Genomic DNA, 20,000 nt, shown 5'->3' on the forward strand with positions numbered 1-20,000 from the left:
CAAAGTACTGCTACCTGGACCTTCACACCACCTTGTGTCCTCACAAAAACCATGGTGCAGTTGGATTTGACGTGTGTGTGTGTGTGTGTGTGTGTGTGTGTGTGTGTGTGTGTGTGTGTGTGTGTGTTCAGGTCAATCGTCCCAGCAGAGTTCGGTTCCAGAGTACACTGCGGCGTTAGCAGAATATTACAGACAGCAGCCCTACCTGTGGAACCCCACCCAGATACAGGTTAGCCCCGCCCACCGGGACTAAACCCCCGCCCACTTATTTACAATCATGATTGTTTAGCCCCGCCCACTTGTTTACAATCATGATTGTTTAGCCCCGCCCACTTGTTTACAATCACGATCGTTTAGCCCCGCCCGCCGGGACTGTTGTGACGCCGGTTGCCCCTGGGAGACGTGATCTTTCCGGTTCTCCTCGTGTTCCTCTGTAACGTGACGGCGTGGCTTCTCCTCCGCAGGATCACTAGAGGCTCCTCCCTCACCGGCAAAGGCCTGGGCTGGTCGTCGACGGCAACCGAACGGGGGGGGGGGTTCCAGCAGCGCCCTGCCGCCTCCTCCTTCCTTTTGTAGAGAAACAAACTAAGGATTAACAGAAAAACCAGGACGTCTTCTCCTTCTGTGGTGTCCAGGCGGACCCCCTGCCGGCGACCTGCTCCGACCCCGGGGAGGCCAGTCTCTCTGCGTTATTTTTTATGGAACTTGGACTTGGAGGTGTCTCGGTGTGTCTTTGAACAAACAGATCCGGTTTCTGTGGGGTGCAGCGGGGGGGCGTAGCAGTCTTGAGGGATCATGTGATGAAGATGATTATTATTTGTTTTAAAGCATGCGTCAGATGTTTGGGTTTTTCTTTGTTGTTTTTGCCATAGAAATGTTTTAATAGCGTCCGAAGGTCACCTTCGACCTTCGGAGGCCGAGCTGTTTTTGTACTAAACCTCCCCGCCAGCGGGGGGCGCCGGCCCCTCTCTGGTCCGGGCGGCCCCACCCCGCATCATCTTCTCCGGACTCTTTAGTTTTTATCATGCGTCTGCCGCCGGGTCTCTCTGTGGTCCAACGCGCCGGGACGGTCGGCGGAGGAGGCGGGGCTAGCCAAACCTCTAGGAGTTCCTTTGCTAATTTGAGTTTAGTCGCCCGACGCTCCGAGCGGACGAGGCCGGGGGATCCGCCGGCCGAGTCCTCTGATTTGTCGGACGGTCATATTTGGCCCCAGATCTCGGGCCGACCCGTTCTTTAGTTTGGCGGGGAAGACGCTAGCTGTGTGCGCAGAACCAAGGCGGTTCCACCTCACCCGTTTAAATGGCACCATTTTCTTAGCGTGAATTTTTGTTGTAATTTGGTCGCGGGCTCCCGCCCAGCCGTCGGGAGCCCGTCGGCGGCGTTAATAAAGCTATTGCCGAGCTAAGTGTGCGCCTTAGCTACACGTGCCACTTAGCTCAATGTTGTTTTGCTTGTTACCTCATTTGTTAGTTAGCGGTGTGTTGGTAGCTACGCGGTGCCCGTTAGCTGAATGTAGGTCGGCAAGACATGTCCGACAGCTTAGCCGTACCCTAGCTACATTTTCGTTAGCTCATCATGCGGACAACGCCGCAGCACGTTCGCTTAGTGACCCGCTAACCCCCCTTATTACGATTCCAATTGAAATGGTTAAAAGAATCGAACAGCTAACGTGTTGGGAGTGGAGATCAGCTAAACGCGGACTTGGGTGGAGGCGTGTCTCAACATGGTACTGAAACGCTGCGGCGACGCGTCTGTGTGACTCTGCGTTCTTACGAAGGTAAAGGAAGCCTTTATTTCTATTTACGAGCGGGTTCGTCACTGAATTTGCTAAAATGATGCGCGTCGTTTTTCCCCGAAACCCCTGAGATTTTTCTTTACTTCCACGTCTGTCAGAGAACCCGGAGCTGCAGCCTTGCCGGTCGGCGTGTTAGCGTGTAGCTGCACACATCAGTGTTAGCCATGTACGACACACCCTCCCTGGACTTCATGTATTAAATGTTTGTGTGTGTGTGTGTGTGTGTGTGTGTGTGTTAGCCAAGCGCTGCTCTGGATGTGTTAGCCTAGCATTGCCTGCGTGTGTGGAAGCGTGTGTTGACTGTTAGCATTCTGTGTGTGTGGGTTAGCTGTGCAGCTGTTAGTGTCTTGACGCCTGCGAGCGTTGGACCACAGAGGGGCAGGGTTGCGGGTGGGGAGGGGTGGCGTGGCGTCGTGCGGACGAGGGGCGTGGCTCCGCCCCCTGGACGACCTCCATGTTTCGGCTCAAACACGAACTTTGTTGTTAAAGATATTTGTTTAATTCACGTGTTTCTAACTGATTTGAAAGAATATGTTGTTGTTCTCAAGACTGCTAGGCTCACTGTCTCTTCTAGGCTAACTGCCCCCCCCCCCCCCGCGCCGACTCCAACCGGACGCCGCCGCGCTAGCAAGCTAACGAGCAGGCGGCTTGTTAGCGCGGCGGCCAAGGGGAGGGGTTTCCTCCCCGACACCACGCCCAGGCGACGGCCGGCGGGTCCGACCGGGTCCGGATTCGGGACCGAGCGGCTCAGAGCTCCTGAGTCCTGGACCTGGTCCTGGTCCTGAAGGGGGCGGAGCTTTTTGGTTTCATGGTTTCTGTTGTTTTTCTAACTGTAACCTGCAGATTTTTCTATTAGATTCTATGACAGATAGTCGAGTTCAGCGGCGCCGCCACCGTCTGACGGCGAGGAGGTGGAGGAGGTGGAGGAGGATATTAACATGAGGGCTAATAAACAGGCTCCATCTTTCTGATTGGCTGCGTCTCTTTGTAAACCCTCCAGACCAGCAGGGGGCAGCACCTCTGCAGCCTCACACACACACACACACACACACGAGGTTTTTCCTCCGGACAAACGGTAGAAGAAGAAATGACCTCCTGTGTTGGATCGATGGCGTATCTCCAGAGACCTTGCGGTTGGAGACCACCCTCCGCCTTCCTGAAGATCCACCTCCATTCCAAGGAGCGATGACCTTTGAGTCCCACCCTGATGTCCCCGTTCAGGGACCCCCTCCCCGCTCTGTCCATGAAGACCCACACCAGCCTGTCAGAGGAGCTTCTGGAGTCCATATCTGCTGGGCAGGAGGCAGCAGGTCCATCGGTGAGCTTCAGGTCCACCAGCAGGAGGTCTCTCCTCCATCAGGGCGCCAGCGAGTCAGGTGACATCTGACGACCATCAGAAGGGCGGGTGGCTGCGTTCGAGGACGGGCCTTCACCCAGATGGAGCAGCCATGATGGGCGACAGGCAGGAGATGTTTGAGGGTGTGTGTGTGTGTCTGGTTATGTATTTATTAGTGTGTGTGTAATTACAGTAATGACGATGACATCACACCCTCCTCCAACCATCTGTCTGTGTCGGGGGAACATGAATAAATAATAACATACATGTGAGAACATGTGCACACAGCCACATGTGCACACACACACACACGTGCACACACACACACACACATGCACACATACTGTACATGTATGCATGTATGTAGTGCCCAACACACACATTGGTGGTCACAGAGTGAGGACATCCATTGACAGGGAGTGGTCCTCAGTTCAGTCTGCTGTCAACACCATGCCATTACACACACACACACACACACACACACACACACACTAGGGGGTTCTGAGGGACAGGTGGAGACCTTGCGATGAGGAGCTGGTGGAGGGTCTCAGTGAAGATGATCCTCAGGGTTCTCCAGCCATGGAGGTCTCAGTGGTGGATCAGCTGCCCTCAGTGTGAGCTCTGTGATTGACAGGTGAGCAGGTTTAGCCCCGCCCCCACGATATGCTGTGATTGGCTGCAGGAGATGATGGACAGGTGAGAATATGGCACCACAGATACAGGTGATAGCTTTACTCTGGTGTGTGTGTGTGTGTGTTTGTGTGAGAAAGAGAGTGTAGACAGCATTTGTGTGTGTGCATGTGTGTGTCTGTCTTAGATTTTTTGCGTGTGTGTGTGTGTGTGTGTGTGTGTGTGTATGCGTGTGTGTGTGAATGTCAATATTTTCCAGTGTGTCTTGGTTTTTCTGTGTATTTGTGTGTGTGTGTGTGCGTATGCATGCATGTTAGTTTTTGTGTGTGTGTGTGTGTGTGTGTGTGTGTGTGTGCGCATGGATGTCAGTTTTTGTGTGTATGAGTGCAGGAAGTGTGTGTGTGTGTGTGTGTGCGCATGCATGTCAGTTTTTGTGTGTGTGAGTGCAGGAAGTGTGTGTGTGTGTGCGCATGCATGTCAGTTTTTGTGTGTGTGAGTGCAGGAAGTGTGTGTGTGTGTAAACACCGCAGCGCTGATGGGGCATTAGAGCGCTGTGTGTGGATTCGGGCCAAATGTTTCCCAGGATGCAAAGTGACCATAAATGTCTCATCGACCACAAAGTCCAGACGACGGAGTCATGTGACGGCGGGCTCCGCCCCTTCCATCTCTGCTCAGCCAATCGGGGCGCGGACGTAACTTTCTGATGTGTGGAGGCGGAGGAGGCGTAAACGGAGGCTTTTATTGCGAAAGGACTTCATTGAGAGAGCGACCTTTGACCCCGGGCTTCATCTTCATGAAGGTGTGATGAAACAAAGGGGCGCAGGGCGGCCGAGGTGGAGGTGCGCTAGATTTCCTCCCCGGGGCAGCAGAAGCCCGGCGAGGCCTTTCATGGCGGATTATGAGCGCCGCGGCGCCGCATGAATACTGATGAGGAGCGGGACAATGTCGGGGCGCCATTTGTCCCTGTTCCCACCCCTGCACCCCTTTAACCCCCCACCCCACTCTCATCCAGCCTCTTTCTCTGAGCCCCAAGCTCTTGTCTTTACGCGTGCCAGTCACCTGCTGCCCCCCCACCACACACACACACACACACACACACACACACACACACACACTCTCTCCGTCATCCTTGGACCCGAGGCCCTGGGACCTGCTCCTCAGCGCTGCAGTTCAACCCTCATTAGTTTGTCCTCCTGCAGTCCAGCCTTCCACGTCCTCCATGAGGCTGGTCGCTGCTGCAGCTCCTCACAATGGAACTCAAGTGAAATCCATTGAAAAACATTTGCAAATTTTCCATGCCCCCCCCTCCTGCCCCAGGCCCCGCTGCCCCCCCCCATCCACCCCCCATCCCCCGGGACAAAAGCACGCCGGAGCCGTTATTCTGCACGGCGCCCGGCGGCAGGAGCTCTGGCGGCCGGCGAGAACGAGAAGAGGCGGCGAGCCTCGCTCACCCAGACGGAGGCCCAGGGTTTCTTTTCTTTTTTCTTATTTCTTTTTCCCCTTTTTCTTTTCTTTATTCTAGTTGTTTTGTGATCATTTCTTTTGCCTCTTTATGTATTGGATGAAATCTTTTAATAATGACCTTAATACAAATTATAAGGAACAACATCATTCTTGATTCTTTACAACAACAATCATATTAATAATAATTGTAATAATTGTAATTGTGATAATAATGAAAAACCACAATTGATAGTAAATAGAAACTTCTCAAGGAACCAGTTCTTACAACGGGATTCATTTTATATTAAATGCGTGATGTGCGTGTGCATGTGTGTGTGTAATGTGTGTAATGTGTGTAATGTGCATAATGTGTGTAATGTGTGTGTAATGAATGTTTAAAGTCCGTTAATCCCTCTCGGATTATTGATCGTGTTGGGTGAAGAAGCAGCTGCAGTTGATAATCCCATTTCCTGCTCCGTCACTCAGCAGCCCCGCACCCCCCGCACCCCCCGCACCCCCCGCACCCCCTGACCCCCCCCGACCCCCCCTGACCCCCCCCCCCCCCGCATTCCCCTGGTCTGACCGCGCGCTCGCTCAATTGTGACGTAGATCCGAAGCAGCCGTTAATTTGACGTCATTCCGACAGCCGCTCTTCCGGTCCGAATCCCGGGACCCGGGGCTCCTCAGGGGCCTCCGATCGGGACGTTAAGCCCCCCCCCCCCCAGGTGTCCGCAGGTACGGCGACACCCGGAAGCCCGCGTTCGGGGCCTCCGAACCGGGTCCGGCGTGACGTCAGCGCCGTCCCGGTGGCGCAGGTGAGGGCGGCGCAGGCGCAGACCGGCTCCCGCACGCACGCACGCACGCGCACCCCTCCCTCCTGACGCGAGCCTTCATAAGGCGGCGCGCGCGGCGCCCGCGACACTCCGGAGGACCGACCCCGGCACGTGACCCCGAGCAGGACACGCTCACCCGCCGCTGCACCCGGTGCCCCGGTGCTCCTCTCCGGTGCTCTTCTCTGGTGCTCCTCTCCGGTACCCCTCTCCGGTCCTCCTCCCCGGTGCCCCCGGTTCTCCTCCCCGGCTCTCCTCCCCGGTGCTCCCGGCGGCACCCCTCCTCCTCCTCCTCCTCCTCGTCCCCGCCATGGGCTCGGTGCTCCCCGGTGCTCCTGCGGGCCCCAAGCCGGTGATCACGTCGGAGCTCCTGCACAGCTTCCTGTACGGCCGCTGGCGGCACGTGCTCGGCGACGCGCCGCAGCCGCCGCCGCCGCACGAGGAGCGCGTGGCGGCGGCGGCCGGCGCGAGCCCCAAGACCGCCTTCACCGCCGAGGTGCTCGCGCAGTCCTTCTCCGGAGGTCAGTGACGTCACGGCCGGGGCCGGGGGGGGGGGGGCGCGCTTTTACCGGCAGGAGACTTTCGGGTTTACCGGCGGAGCGAGGATCCCTCCAGGCCCGGTTTACATTTACCGGGAGAGCTTAGAGTTTACGGGAGAGTTTAAAGTCACTGGGAGAGTTTAGATTTACCGGGAGAGTTTAAAACTACCGGGGAGATTTAAATTAACCGGGGGAGTTTAATTTACTGGGGAGATTTTAAAATTACCGGGGAGGGTTTAGAATTACCGGAGAGATTTCGGTTTACCGGGGTGAGTTTAGATTTACCGGGAGACTTTAGATTTACCGTCAGAGTTTGAATTTACCGGGAGAGTTTGAATTTACCGGGAAGATTTAGATTTACCGGGAGAGTTCAGATTTACCGGGAGACTTTAGATTTACCGGGAGAGTTTGAATTTACCGGGAGAGTTCAGATCAACCGTGAGACTCTAGATTCACCGGGGACAGTTTAGATTTGACTTGTGCCGGGAAAGTTTCGTTTTACCGGGGGAGCTCTCCGTGTTGCCGGTTTCCCGGTGACCGGCGCTCCCGGGCTGGAATCGGAAAATCATTTCACTTCTTCAATTATTTTTTTTCAATTAATTTTCGATGATTTCATTCGTTTTTTTTTAAATCATCCGTTCTGATCCGGAGAAGCCAATAATCAGCGATCGAAAATCAATCGATCGTTCATCGAACGGTGTAAATTCGTAAATTCGGGAAAGAAAAAAAAAACCTTCAGTGTTTGATCATTTTCACAGGATTATTTTATCACATCAATAGCAAAACCCCGTCCGGTTGATCGATCAGTGATCGGCCGCAGATTGGATTTAAACCTTGTCATCGATGAATTAAGACGGAGACGGATTTAAATGTAATAATCACCGCATCGATCGAATGTGATCTCCGCTATTTTTCTTGTATCGATCGGTGATCGGTGATCGGGGGCGCTCCGCCGGCCGCGGCCTCCCGCTCCGTTTCCCCGCCGCGGCCGGACACGAAGGTCCGGTCCGTCGTTACGGACCTCCGGTTCTCCGGTACCCCGGGCCGCCGGGCCCTTTCCCGCCTCCGTCCGTCCCGGTACCGTGACAGCGGACCTGACGCGGCGGCGCGGGGCTTTTCTTCTGCCGCTAATCGGATTCCCGCCGCGGCAAAGCACTCATGAATTTAGATGTGTGTGTGTGTGTGTGTGTGTGTGTGTGTGTGTGTGTGTGTGTGTGTGTGTGTGTCACAATGGGGGTGTCAGTGGAAGAAAAGGGCCTCCTTCTCCTCCTCCTCCTCCTCCGGGCCCCGCGCCTCCAGCCGCCGCTTAAATCCTTCAAAAAGTGATGGGAGTTCTGTACGGGGATCCCCGCTCTCCGGCCGCGGGCCCCCGCCGGCTCCGCTGTCTGTCCCCGCTGGAAAAAGCCCGTATTGTGGACGGAGTTCAGCACGAGAAGGGCCTCGCACATTTGTTTTATTTTACTTCGTTTTCATTTTATTTCATTTGATTGATTTTCATTTTCATTCGTTTTGTTTTGGATTATTTCGGGATGTCCTCCCGCGTCTCTCCTCTTCTACATAGAAAAAAAATATTTTGCAGGGAGAACGTGTTTTTTTTATAATATTTTATTAAAAAAAGGTTTGATTTTATTTCCTAAATTCATGAAAATTACACGGAACTAAAGTGTGTGTGTGTGTGTATGTGTGTGTGTGTGTGTGTGTGTGTGTGTGTGTGTAGAAGTGCAGAAGTTGTCCAGCCTGGTTCTCCCCACCGAGGTGATCATCGCCCAGAGCTCCGTCCCTGGTAACACACACACACACACACAGACACACACACACACACACACACACACACATAAACGTGTGTGTGTGTGTGGTGACCCTGTATCTCCATGGGTTTTGTGCTTCTGATCTTGCAGGTGAAGGTCTGGGCATCTTCTCCAAGACGTGGATCAAGGCGGGTGCGGAGATGGGCCCGTTCACGGGGCGGCTGGTGTCTCCAGAGCACGTGGACCTCTACAAGAACAACAACCTGATGTGGGAGGTAGGAGCCCGTCGGAGCCCGTCGGAGCCCGTCGGAGCCCGTCCCCGTCCGAGGACGCCGCCTTTGAAAAGCCGGATGCGCGAGAGCGTCTCGGTCGCTTTCTGGTTCCACGTTCATGTGAACCGGCGAGGTCCTTCACGGTGGTGGTTCTCACCCAGGACCGGGGTTCCGCCGCTTCTCCCCGTGTTCTCCAGAGGAACTGTCGGTTCCACCGCCTGGCTCTCGTTCTCAACGTGGGCGAGGAGAGAACGCGGGGTGACGTTCTCGGCCTGAGCGAGACCTTGCCGGGAACCCAACGGCGAGATCTTTGATTAGAACCTCCATGTTCTGGAGGAGCGTCGGGTTCTCAGACGTCGGCAAACGTTTCAGACGTTTCCAGACGTTCTCAGACGTTCTCGAACCTCAGAGCTCTCGGTCGCTCGTGTGAGGGTTCTGTGTGAAAATCTGCTAATACGAAGAACCTCCTGACAGGGTCTCCTCAAAGGTGTTCCTGGACCGGTCTGATCTAGGGAGAACTTCGAACCCTTGGCTGAAGTCCTCTAACGAGGCCGGAGGGCCGGGGGTTTCGTTCCGGTGGCCGAAGAGAAAAGCGGTCGGTCGGTCGGTCGGTCGGTCGGTCGGACGTGAAGGCGGCGCCTGGCTAACGCTCTGGACCCCCCAGGTGTTCAACGAGGACGGGACCGTCAGGTACTTCATCGACGCCAGCCAGGAGGACCAGAGGAGCTGGATGACCTACATCAAGTGTGCCAGGAACGAGCAGGAGCAGAACCTGGAGGTGGTGCAGATCGGCAGCAGCATCTTCTACAAGGCCGTGGAGGTCAGTGAAGGCGGCGGCCGCCGAACCGACTCCGACGTGAAGGAAAACACAAAATACAGGCAGTTTCCGTCTGGGAAAGGTGGGGGTTCAGGGGCGACGGCAGGACGGGGCGCCCCGGCCTGCGGTGAAGCTCACCGCACCCCGAACCCCCCCTGCACCCCCAGAATCACACAAAACAACCCCAACATTTGTGACTCGCTAGGTAGAATGGAACGGAGTGACATGACAGTGTCTTGAGTGAAATAAAACCATATGGAGTGAAATGGAACGGAGTGAAAGTGAAGCGAAAGGAACGCGAAGCGACTGAGGCGCAGGTGAATCGATTGGTGCGGCGATCATCGATTATCTATTTCCCTCGTGTCTCTCGGTGCCCCGCAGACGATCCCCCCCGACCAGGAGCTGCTCGTCTGGTACGGAAACTCCCACAACACCTTCCTGGGAATTCCCGGGATTCCGGGAGGCGACGAGGAGCAGAGCAAGAAGAGCAAGAGCGGTGAGGCCCGCCGGTTACCGGGGCGGCGCGTGTGCGCTCCGGGAGCTCACTCTTGTTCCCGCTCCCCAGATGACTTCCACGCGTGCGAGGGCTCGTCCTCGTCCTCGTCCTCGTCGTCGTCCTCGTCCTCGTCGGGCCTGGGCCGGATGCGCTGCGTCATCTGCCACCGCGGCTTCAACTCCCGCAGCAACCTGCGCTCCCACATGCGCATCCACACGCTGGACAAGCCCTTCGTGTGCCGCTTCTGCAACCGCCGCTTCAGCCAGTCCTCCACGCTGCGCAACCACGTCCGGCTGCACACCGGCGAGCGGCCCTACAAGTGCCACGTCTGCCAGTCGGCCTACTCGCAGCTCGCCGGCCTGCGGGCGCACCAGAAGAGCGCCAGGCACCGGCCCGCCGCCGGCGCCAACGCCGCCGGCGCCCCCGCGACTCCCGCGCCGCCCGCGGCCGGCAGGGGGGCGGGCGGACACTCGCCCGCACCCGCACATCCCCCGCAGCTCACCGCGGTGCCGCATCCCGCCTCGCTGCTCCATCACATTCCCACCATGGTGCTGTGATTCGCACACACACACACGCATATGTATATATATATATATATATATATGCACACATAGATACACGCACGCACAAATATATATATTGACGCACACACACATACATATTTATATATGTATATGTATATATATATATATATATATATACGTACACACACACACACAGATATATAATATATATTATACACACACACACACACACATATATATGATATATATATTATATATATATACACACACACACACACACACACATACACACGTCTCCTGTCTTTTATTTCCCACCATACATTCCAGCCTCTGCAGGATCACATTATTATTGTGTGAACAATTACAGGGAAAACTCATAATATTCCAGAATGATGTTGTAATATTTCAAAAAAAGGCGTCCATGTGGAAATCGCACTCCCTCGTATATCAAAATCAAGCCGTTATATTTCCGCAGTATTTCAACATAAAGCCGTGATATTTCAATACAAAGCGGCGACGTGACAACATCTCATAACGCAACTTCATTTTGAAATATGAAAAAAGGTGCACTATTTCAAAATAAGGTTTTCATATCACAAAATAAAACATTATATTAATATTATGATTCTAAAAGAGATCATAATATTACAAAACAGAGCTGTAATCTCTAAAATCAAGCCGCCGCAGAACAAAAATAGCATAGAAATATTTCACAATAAAGTTGTAATGTTACTAAATAAAGTACCATGAAAAGATAGAGTTGTATTATGTCAAAATAAAGTTGCAATATTTCAAAAGCAAAGTAAGGTTACAAACTAAAGCTGTACTATTTCAAAGCGGATTCACAGTGTAACACATGTAAACACGCCTGCGACGCTTCATCCGAACGTCGACGTCGTCAGTTTGTGTCGGCGCTAAACGGACGCCGCTAGCATGCTAACCTGCGGGAGCGATGGACTGAAGTCGCCCGTGAGCCGGTGGCAGGCGGCCGCTTCCTGCTCAGAGACCCTGAAGCTCCTGGTTGAGGAGCGCCGCGTCAAGCGTCGGTTCTCCTCCACGTTCCTCACCGGGTCACAGGTCGTGCTGGTTTGCATGAAACTGTAGAAAGAATCTCCACTGCCGCTGGCGGACCGACCGAGCCACAGAACCCCGCCTGCTAGCGCCTCGGCCGCCGTCCCAGGTGTTTGCTAACGGACCAAAGTTTGACGCTCACATGTTGGACACCTGAATTGTCACTGGAACAAACACCCAGAAGTACTCCAAAGTACTTGAAGTACTCAAAGTACTAGAAGTCAATCGTTATGGTTCGACAAAAATCGAGCTAGCTCTTTTCCTGGAAGTTAGCGATTCGCCAAGGCGTCCTCACCGGCTGCCGTGTCCCTGTGTCCCCAGACAGAGATGCTAACATGCTAACTCCAGCGGCTAGTTACCAAACTCTCTGAGTGTTTGTTGGTTTTAGCCTCTGAGCTAAAGCTGCTGGTTTGATCATCAGAAATGCTAACAAACAAGAACCTGACCAACAAATGACAATTAGCCAATGTAAGACGGAAGAAATGAAGGAATGTGACAATGTTAGAGGGTTCTGGTGTTCGGCTAAATGCTAACACTATTAATACAAAAAGCTATGTTAGCTTGACTGACTGTAGCCTCAATGACGTAGGCTAGGCTAGCTCTGAAGCTAACAAGACACTGGAGTTTGCGGGGGGGGCGAAGGATGGCAGCGCGTGTTCGTCCAATGCCAACTGGCGGGATTCCTTTGGAGGAACGACTTGAACGGCTTAGATGTTGGGGTACTGAGATGTTGGGGTACTGAGATGTTGGGGTGCTGAGATGTTGGGGTGCTGAGATGTTGGGGTGCTGAGATGTTGGGGTACTGAGATGTTGGGGTACTGAGATGTTGGGGTACTGAGATGTTGGGGTACTGAGATGTTGGGGTGATGAGATGTTGGGGTACTCGGTGACCGCGACAACCCCGGAGTATTATGAGATGTTCGGGGTGAGCGGGCCTTCACCCGTGTGTGGATGGTGGTTTCTTGTCCTGGCCTATGAACTCACAATAAAGAGTCACCTGACCTCTGACCCCGCCTCGCACGTGCTCTGTCTGGGGGGGGTTAAGCTCAGGAAGTGACATCATCGCAGAGAAGTGGCCGTGTGAACGCTTCCAAGAGGCAGCTGAAGGAACCTGCGGAGGTGGAGGGAGGCGGGGCCTCCTGACTGCACACAGCTGATTGGTTCAGGGGATGGTCACGTGACTGGTCCTCCTCTCTGACCGCGTCTGTATATTGATTGTATTGACTGTGATTGATTAGCAGAGGTTGCGCCTCATAACTTCTGGATCTGGGGGATCAGGCCCGAGGCGGCCCGAGGTCTCCACCTCCTCGGCCGCCGCGTCTCCTCATCGCTTGTCGTCTGGCGCCCCCTGCTGGCGGAAGGCGGCCCGGCTCGCCGTTCCTGCCGGAGGACCATCCAGCGATCAATGGCTTGCCGATCAATCCGATTATCGATCATGGGAGCTTCTCCTTTTGGGCCGAGGACAAACATCTCGGAGGTCCACCTCCCCCGTCCCTCTGGAGGCAGCAGGGCGGCGGAGATGAACCCTGGACCTGGAGCTTGTGCAAGAGGGGAAAACACAGGCTGAGCAAACTCTGCGTTGACACACACACACACACACACACACACACACACACACACACACACACAAACACAGAATTTCCCGCTCTGTCCAAAGGCCGCAGGAGTCCATCAATCAGTGATTGAGGTCCCGTGTCAGACAGACGATCCTCAAAGAGGTTCTGCAGGTTCTGTCAGATTGGTTCCTCGCCATCGATCGCAGCCTGAGTGGCTTCTGTGATCCCCGTCTTCTCCCAGGATGAAGGTGTGTGTCCTCCTGCTGTGTGTGAGTCGTCTCCTCTGGAGGTCCGAGGCCCAGTCCAGAACGTGAGTGGCTCCATCGCCGCCTCTCGGTTCCACAGAGATCTTTACCTTCAGCCGCTTCAGGATCCGACCCGCTGGTGAGGTCGTCACGGCGGCTGGTGAAACCTGGTGTCACCGGTTCCTCACAGAACCCTGGTAGAACATGGGGTCATGGTGGCTCTCAGACTCAAAAGGTTGAGGGAGAACGTTCTCTTTGGGTTCCTGCTCTGTGGAAAAACGTTCCCTCCGTGTTCCGCAAAGTTTTGAAATGAATCCGAGATCGCGACTCCAGAACCTGAATGATAGACCATTGAATGATTGATGTCCTACAGCCTCAGATGTCTGAGATGTTGTGGTTTCTGGAGACCCAGAAGAACCTGTGGGACAATCCTTCAAAGGTCTGTTTTGATGGCACAGTTTAAGGGATTCACATGGAACCCCGATACTGGATGTCAACGTTCTCGGGGCGTCTCCGGCATGAGGATGCTTGATGGACGTTCTCCTTGTTCTCCTGCTGGACATACCAACCTCTCACAGTTCACCGGTGTAAATAAACATGTTCTCCATAGGTTTCCCCTCTGCGAGGGAGTTCTCGATGTTCTGCTGTTGTTCCACCAAACCTTGGGAGAAACATGGAAATGTTCCAGTTCTCTTTAACCGAGGTGGACCGTTGTCAGGCGGTTCTAGTAACATCTGGACCTGAGGGGACGTTCCTTCATGCTCCATCTTTGTTTCAGTGAATGTTTGAGGAAAACGTCCAGACGTTCTGGGAACGTCTTGACAGAACATCTGCGCGCTCCCTCTTGTTCCATACCTGATGTTGCTGGAAGGTTCCCTTCCGGGAGCTCAGATGTTCTGGGAGGTTTGTGGGCAGAACAAGGGCGAGGAGAACACCAGAGGTCCTTGAGATGCCAAAGTCCTTCATTGGCATGTAGCTGCCGTGTCGAGCTAGCGTTAGCGGGCTGCTGACGGCTCTTCTGCGTCACCAGGTATATGGTCACTGCTCCTCTGGCTCTCCATCTGGACGCTGAGGAGAAGGTGGTGGTGCAGCTGTTCGACTTCACCGAGGAGGTACGAGTCTACGTCTACCTAAAGACCTCCATGGGCGCCAACCACAAGGTTCTGTCCCAAGACGTTCTGACGCTCAGCAGCAAGAACCAGCACCAGGGCGCCGCCAGGGTCCGGGTGAGTCACGCTGCGCCGCCTGCCGCCGCCACCGGCAGCCTCCAGACGGGACATGCGCTCATGATGTCACTTCCTCTGCAGCTGCTCCCTGGACAGCTGGACAAGGGCGTGAGCCAGGTGATCCTCCACGTCCAGTCGGCTGAGATCAACCAGCACGTTCCCGTGACCGTCAGCCGGCAGAACGGCTTCCTGTTCGTCCAGACCGACAAACCGCTCTACACGCCGCGGCAGAGCGGTGAGGACACATTCCAGGCCGTCCTGGGGTCTTCATGTTGTCCTGGGGTCTCCTGGTGTTCATTCTGGGTACTTCAGGCTGTCTTGGAGTCTTCAGCAAGTCCTTGAGACTCCAAGAGGTCCTGGAGACGCCAGGAGGTCCTCGAGTCGTCATGTGAGCCTCAAGATCTCAGACTGTCCTGGAGTCCTCATGTGGTCCAAGGGTATTCAGGTGTTCCTTGAGACTCCAAGAGGTCCTGGAGACGCCAGGTGGTCCCAGACTCGTCACGTGAGCCTCAAGATCTCAGAGTCCTCATGTGGTCCAAGGGTATTCAGGTGTTCCTTGAGACTCCAGGCAGTCCTGGAGTCTTCACGTGGTCCCGGGGGTTTCCCACTTGTCAAATGGAAATCTTGGTCTGGATTTGGAGGTCAATGGTGCGAGAGTCTTCTGGAGGTCGAACCCTGTGTTTGTGTGTCCAGTCAAGGTGAGGGTCTTCTCCCTGAACCAGGAGCTCCACCCAGCCAATCGCAAGGTCTTCCTGACCTTCAAGGTGAGTGCACTGAGCTCCGGGGTCAAGGGGTCACGGGGGGGCGGCGTGAGCTCACATAGACGTCTCCTCCCACGACAGGACCCGGACAAGAAGACAGTGGACATTCAGGAGCTGGTTGACATCAACAATGGAATCCCATCGATGCAGAACCCCTTCAAGATCCCGGTCAAACCCAAGTAAGACCCTGAAGGCATAACAGAGTCTGGGGGGTTCTTCAGTGTGCAAGGAGATTCCAGGGTGTCTGTTGCTCCTAGGCTGGGGATCTGGTCCATCGAAGCCTCCTACTCCAACGAGTTCACCACGAAGGCGCAAGCCACCTTCGAGGTGAAGGAATACGGTAGGAGAACCTCCCGGAACCAGGCTCAAGGATCTCAGGTCAGAGGCTCAAGATCTGGATCAAGATCTGACTGTCCTGCTGCTTTCAGTGCTTCCCAGTCTCTCCATCCTGGTGGAACCAGAGGCCAACTACATCAGCCACGGGACCTTCCAGCGCTTCCTCATCAAGGTGTCTGCTAAGTGAGTGAGCCTGCATCGCCGTGGCATCAGCGAGAGGAGATGTCGTGTTGCGATGTCACCTCCCACATCCTCACCTGTCCAGGTATCTGCACGGCGCCCCGGTGGCCAACGGCGAGGTCTTCCTGCGCTTCGGCTACGTTAGCAAGAGCGACGCGCCGGTGATCATCCCCAAATCAGTCATCCTGCAGCGGGTAAGAAACCGCAACGTAGCATCTGTTAGCTAACGCCTCAGAACCTGGAAGCCTCTCAGGCTGATGGTAACCACAAAGCGCTGCAGCTACATGCTAACACGTGAGGAGATTGACAAGACCACATTGGGCTACATGCTAAAATGCTAGCAGATTTGCGAGCTACATGCTAACATGATCACCTGGCGCTCAGAGGTTTGGTGACATTGTTGACAAACCTCTCAAAGCTTGTGCGTGTGTGTGTGTGTGTGTGTGTGTGTGTGTGCGTGTGTGTGTGTGTGTGTGTGTGTGTGTGTGTGTGTGTGTGTGTGTGTGCGTGCCCCAGTTGTCGTCAAACGGTGAGGTGGACGTCATCATCAACATGGAGAAGATCCTGTCCAAACACGACGGACCCAGGGATCTGAGAGGGCTCCTGGGGAAGAACCTGTACATTGCAGTTCTACTGCAGGAGGACACAGGTGCGCGCACACACACACACACACACACACACACACACACACACACACACACATAGAAAACTTTCCACACACTAGAAGATACCTGCTGTCTGTTATCATCACATGTAAAGTTCTTGTTCCTGAGCTCCAGAGGTCTGACGGGTTCTGGTTCTTGTGGTGGAACCAGAACTCAAAGCTGGAGGTCAGAGACTCATCCTGGGCTTCCCCCGTCAGGTGGTGTCTCCCAGGAGGCCGAGTTTGCAGACGTGAAGTTTGTCCAGTCTCCGTTCAGCCTGAGCCTGGTGTCCACGCCCCCCTTCATCAAGCCCGGCCTGCCCTACAACATCCAGGTGGGGTTCTGGATCCACCCATCCAGGACTGGACTCACATCAGGGTCCATCTCTGCAGGCCAGAGAACATCCATAGAACATGCTGAGGTGTTGCTGTGGTTGAGATGGTTCTTGGTTCTGACCCAGAGATGGACTGGGTTCTCTATTCCTTGAGTCTCTATTCCTGGTTCTACTCATGTTCTCCTGCTGGGTTCTCCCCATGTTCTCCTGCTGGGTTCTCTCCATGTTCTCCTTAGGTTCTCACCATGTTCTCCTGCTGGGTTCTGTCCATGTTCTTCTCCCCATGTTCTCCTGCTGGGTTCTCTCCATGTTCTCCTGCTGGGTTCTCCCCATGTTCTCCTGCTGGGTTCTCCCCATGTTCTCCTGCTGAGTTCTCCCCATGTTCTCCTGCTGGGTTCTCCCCATGTTCTCCTGCTGGGTTCTCTCCATGTTCTCCTTAGGTTCTCACCATGTTCTCCTGCTGGGTTCTGTCCATGTTCTTCTCCCCATGTTCTCCTGCTGGGTTCTCTCCATGTTCTTCTCCCCATGTTCTCCTGCTGGGTTCTCTCCATGTTCTCCTGCTGGGTTCTCTCCATGTTCTCCTGCTGGGTTTTCTCCATGTTCTCCTGCTAGGTTCTCACTATGTTCTCCTGCTGGGTTCTCCCCATGTTCTCCTGCTGGGTTCTCACTATGTTCTCCTGCTAGGTTCTCACCATGTTCTCCTGCTGGGTTCTCTCCATGTTCTCCTGCTGGGTTCTCTCCATGTTCTCCTGCTGGGTTCTCTCCATGTTCTCCTGCTAGGTTCTCACTATGTTCTCCTGCTGGGTTCTCACTATGTTCTCCTGCTGGGTTCTCCCCATGTTCTCCTGCTGGGTTCTCACTATGTTCTCCTGCTGGGTTCTCCCCATGTTCTCCTGCTGGGTTCTCACTATGTTCTCCTGCTGGGTTCTCTCCATGTTCTCCTGCTAGGTTCTCACTATGTTCTCCTGCTGGGTTCTCCCCATGTTCTCCTGCTGGGTTCTCACTATGTTCTCCTGCTGGGTTCTCCCCATGTTCTCCTGCTGGGTTCTCACTATGTTCTCCTGCTAGGTTCTCACCATGTTCTCCTGCTGGGTTCTCACCATGTTCTCCTGCTAGGTTCTCACCATGTTCTCCTGCTGGGTTCTCTCCATGTTCTCCTGCTGGGTTTTCTCCATGTTCTCCTGCTAGGTTCTCACTATGTTCTCCTGCTGGGTTCTCCCCATGTTCTCCTGCTGGGTTCTCACTATGTTCTCCTGCTAGGTTCTCCCCATGTTCTCCTGCTGGGTTCTCTCCATGTTCTCCTGCTAGGTTCTCACTATGTTCTCCTGCTGGGTTCTCCCCATGTTCTCCTGCTGGGTTCTCCCCATGTTCTCCTGCTGGGTTCTCCCCATGTTCTCCTGCTAGGTTCTCCCCATGTTCTCCTGCTGGGTTCTCCCCATGTTCTCCTGCTGGGTTCTCCCCATGTTCTCCTGCTGGGCTCTCTCCATGTTCTCCTGCTGGGTTCTCTCCATGTTCTCCTGCTAGGTTCTCCCCATGTTCTCCTGCTGGGTTCTCTCCATGTTCTCCTGCTGGGTTCTCTCCATGTTCTCCTGCTGGGTTCTCCCCATGTTCTCCTGCTGAGTTCTCCCCATGTTCTCCTGCTGGGTTCTCCCCATGTTCTCCTGCTGGGTTCTCCCCATGTTCTCCTGCTGGGTTCTCACCATGTTCTCCTGCTGGGTTCTCTCCATGTTCTCCTTAGGTTCTCACCATGTTCTTCTGCTGGGTTCTGTCCATGTTCTTCTCCCCATGTTCTCCTGCTGGGTTCTCCCCATGTTCTCCTGCTGGGTTCTCTCCATGTTCTCCTGCTGGGTTCTCCCCATGTTCTCCTGCTGAGTTCTCCCCATGTTCTCCTGCTGGGTTCTACCCATGTTCTCCTGCTGGGTTCTCTCCATGTTCTCCTTAGGTTCTCACCATGTTCTCCTGCTGGGTTCTGTCCATGTTCTTCTCCCCATGTTCTCCTGCTGGGTTCTCTCCATGTTCTTCTCCCCATGTTCTCCTGCTGGGTTCTCTCCATGTTCTCCTGCTGGGTTCTCTCCATGTTCTCCTGCTGGGTTTTCTCCATGTTCTCCTGCTAGGTTCTCACTATGTTCTCCTGCTGGGTTCTCCCCATGTTCTCCTGCTGGGTTCTCACTATGTTCTCCTGCTGGGTTCTCACCATGTTCTCCTGCTGGGTTCTCACTATGTTCTCCTGCTAGGTTCTCACCATGTTCTCCTGCTGGGTTCTCTCCATGTTCTCCTGCTGGGTTCTCTCCATGTTCTCCTGCTGGGTTCTCTCCATGTTCTCCTGCTAGGTTCTCACTATGTTCTCCTGCTGGGTTCTCACTATGTTCTCCTGCTGGGTTCTCCCCATGTTCTCCTGCTGGGTTCTCACTATGTTCTCCTGCTGGGTTCTCCCCATGTTCTCCTGCTGGGTTCTCTCCATGTTCTCCTGCTAGGTTCTCACTATGTTCTCCTGCTGGGTTCTCCCCATGTTCTCCTGCTGGGTTCTCACTATGTTCTCCTGCTGGGTTCTCCCCATGTTCTCCTGCTGGGTTCTCACTATGTTCTCCTGCTAGGTTCTCTCCATGTTCTCCTGCTGGGTTCTCTCCATGTTCTCCAGGCTCAGTGATCTTCTCAGTGGTCTCTAAATGTTCCCTGGGTGTGAATGAGCAGGTGAATGTCTGGATGATTGACAGCTGGCCCGTCCAGGCGAGCCCCGCCCCCAGGCCCAGCGCCACCTCTGATTGGCTCTGCCCTCACCCGATCGGCGAGGTGTTGAGATGATAGGAGATGAATGGCTGCGTCACGTCTACCGAAGCGGTCTTTGAAATCCGTTTTTTCCGACGAGAACCCGAAGGCCACAGACCGTCGGAGAAGAGCGGACGTTCTCTGAAGGTCCCGTGCTCCTCAGGTTCTGGTGAAGGACCACCTGGACCAGCCGGTGGGCCGGGTGCCGATCCGCCTGACGGAGGGCCGGCTGCAGAGGCGGGGCGGCGGCGGGGACAACATGCCCTGCCCCGACAGCGTCTCCTCCGGCCCCGACGGGCTGGCCGTCTTCATCTGCAACACACCCAGCGGGGCGGAGAAGGCCGTGCTCAGGGTGAGGAGGTCTTCTTCTAACATCATGGTCCTCCTGACATCCACACACTCTAACCTGATGTGCTGTATATCTCCTGGACCTGCGTCCGCTTTGCTTACA

The 20,000-nt window shown here is 54.6% G+C and overlaps 3 protein-coding genes across 4 annotated transcripts in view; all 3 read left to right on the forward strand.

Moving 5' to 3' along the window:
- LOC147221170 (far upstream element-binding protein 3-like) overlaps positions 1–2,766 on the forward strand; it is a 10,497-nt gene extending 7,731 nt beyond the window's left edge. For both annotated transcript variants that reach the window (XM_086169343.1, XM_086169344.1), the window contains exons 16-18: positions 1–4; positions 132–229; positions 465–2,766. The exon at positions 1–4 is cut by the window's left edge and continues 68 nt beyond it. In XM_086169343.1, coding sequence (XP_086025469.1) covers positions 1–4; positions 132–229; positions 465–473 — 111 coding nt within the window. In that variant the 3' untranslated portion in view covers positions 474–2,766. The remainder of the gene's footprint in view (positions 5–131; positions 230–464) is intronic.
- A 236-nt stretch (positions 2,767–3,002) lies between these two features.
- Positions 3,003–10,463, forward strand: prdm12b (PR domain containing 12b). Its single transcript, XM_086169193.1, has 7 exons — positions 3,003–3,171; positions 6,163–6,555; positions 8,291–8,356; positions 8,472–8,596; positions 9,258–9,413; positions 9,792–9,906; positions 9,976–10,463. The coding sequence occupies exons 1-7, from the start codon at positions 3,003–3,005 to the stop codon at positions 10,461–10,463; spliced, it is 1,512 nt and encodes a 503-aa protein (XP_086025319.1).
- A 2,693-nt stretch (positions 10,464–13,156) lies between these two features.
- c5 (complement component 5) overlaps positions 13,157–20,000 on the forward strand; it is an 18,663-nt gene continuing 11,819 nt past the window's right edge. Inside the window, exons 1-11 of the mRNA XM_086169345.1 lie at positions 13,157–13,367; positions 14,333–14,528; positions 14,610–14,763; positions 15,222–15,292; positions 15,371–15,468; positions 15,547–15,629; positions 15,718–15,808; positions 15,891–15,999; positions 16,322–16,454; positions 16,668–16,783; positions 19,713–19,901. Of these exons, the coding sequence (XP_086025471.1) occupies positions 13,300–13,367; positions 14,333–14,528; positions 14,610–14,763; positions 15,222–15,292; positions 15,371–15,468; positions 15,547–15,629; positions 15,718–15,808; positions 15,891–15,999; positions 16,322–16,454; positions 16,668–16,783; positions 19,713–19,901 (1,308 nt within the window). The 5' untranslated portion in view covers positions 13,157–13,299. The remainder of the gene's footprint in view (positions 13,368–14,332; positions 14,529–14,609; positions 14,764–15,221; positions 15,293–15,370; positions 15,469–15,546; positions 15,630–15,717; positions 15,809–15,890; positions 16,000–16,321; positions 16,455–16,667; positions 16,784–19,712; positions 19,902–20,000) is intronic.

Source organism: Fistularia commersonii, chromosome 22 (genome assembly GCF_037954325.1).
Source record: "Fistularia commersonii isolate RoL2024-O1a breed Wild chromosome 22, RoL_Fcom_v1.0, whole genome shotgun sequence".
Taxonomy (NCBI): domain Eukaryota; kingdom Metazoa; phylum Chordata; class Actinopteri; order Syngnathiformes; family Fistulariidae; genus Fistularia; species Fistularia commersonii.

What these genes read in the sequence shown, in the direction of transcription:
- prdm12b (XM_086169193.1), top strand. Translation starts at nt 3,003, where the DNA reads ATGTCCCCGTTCAGGGACCCCCTCCCCGCTCTGTCCATGAAGACCCAC. An exon ending in CGCCCAGAGCTCCGTCCCTG is followed by an intron (nt 8,357 to 8,471) that starts GTAACACACACA and finishes CTGATCTTGCAG; the next exon opens with GTGAAGGTCTGGGCATCTTC. An exon ending in GAGCAAGAAGAGCAAGAGCG is followed by an intron (nt 9,907 to 9,975) that starts GTGAGGCCCGCC and finishes CCCGCTCCCCAG; the next exon opens with ATGACTTCCACGCGTGCGAG.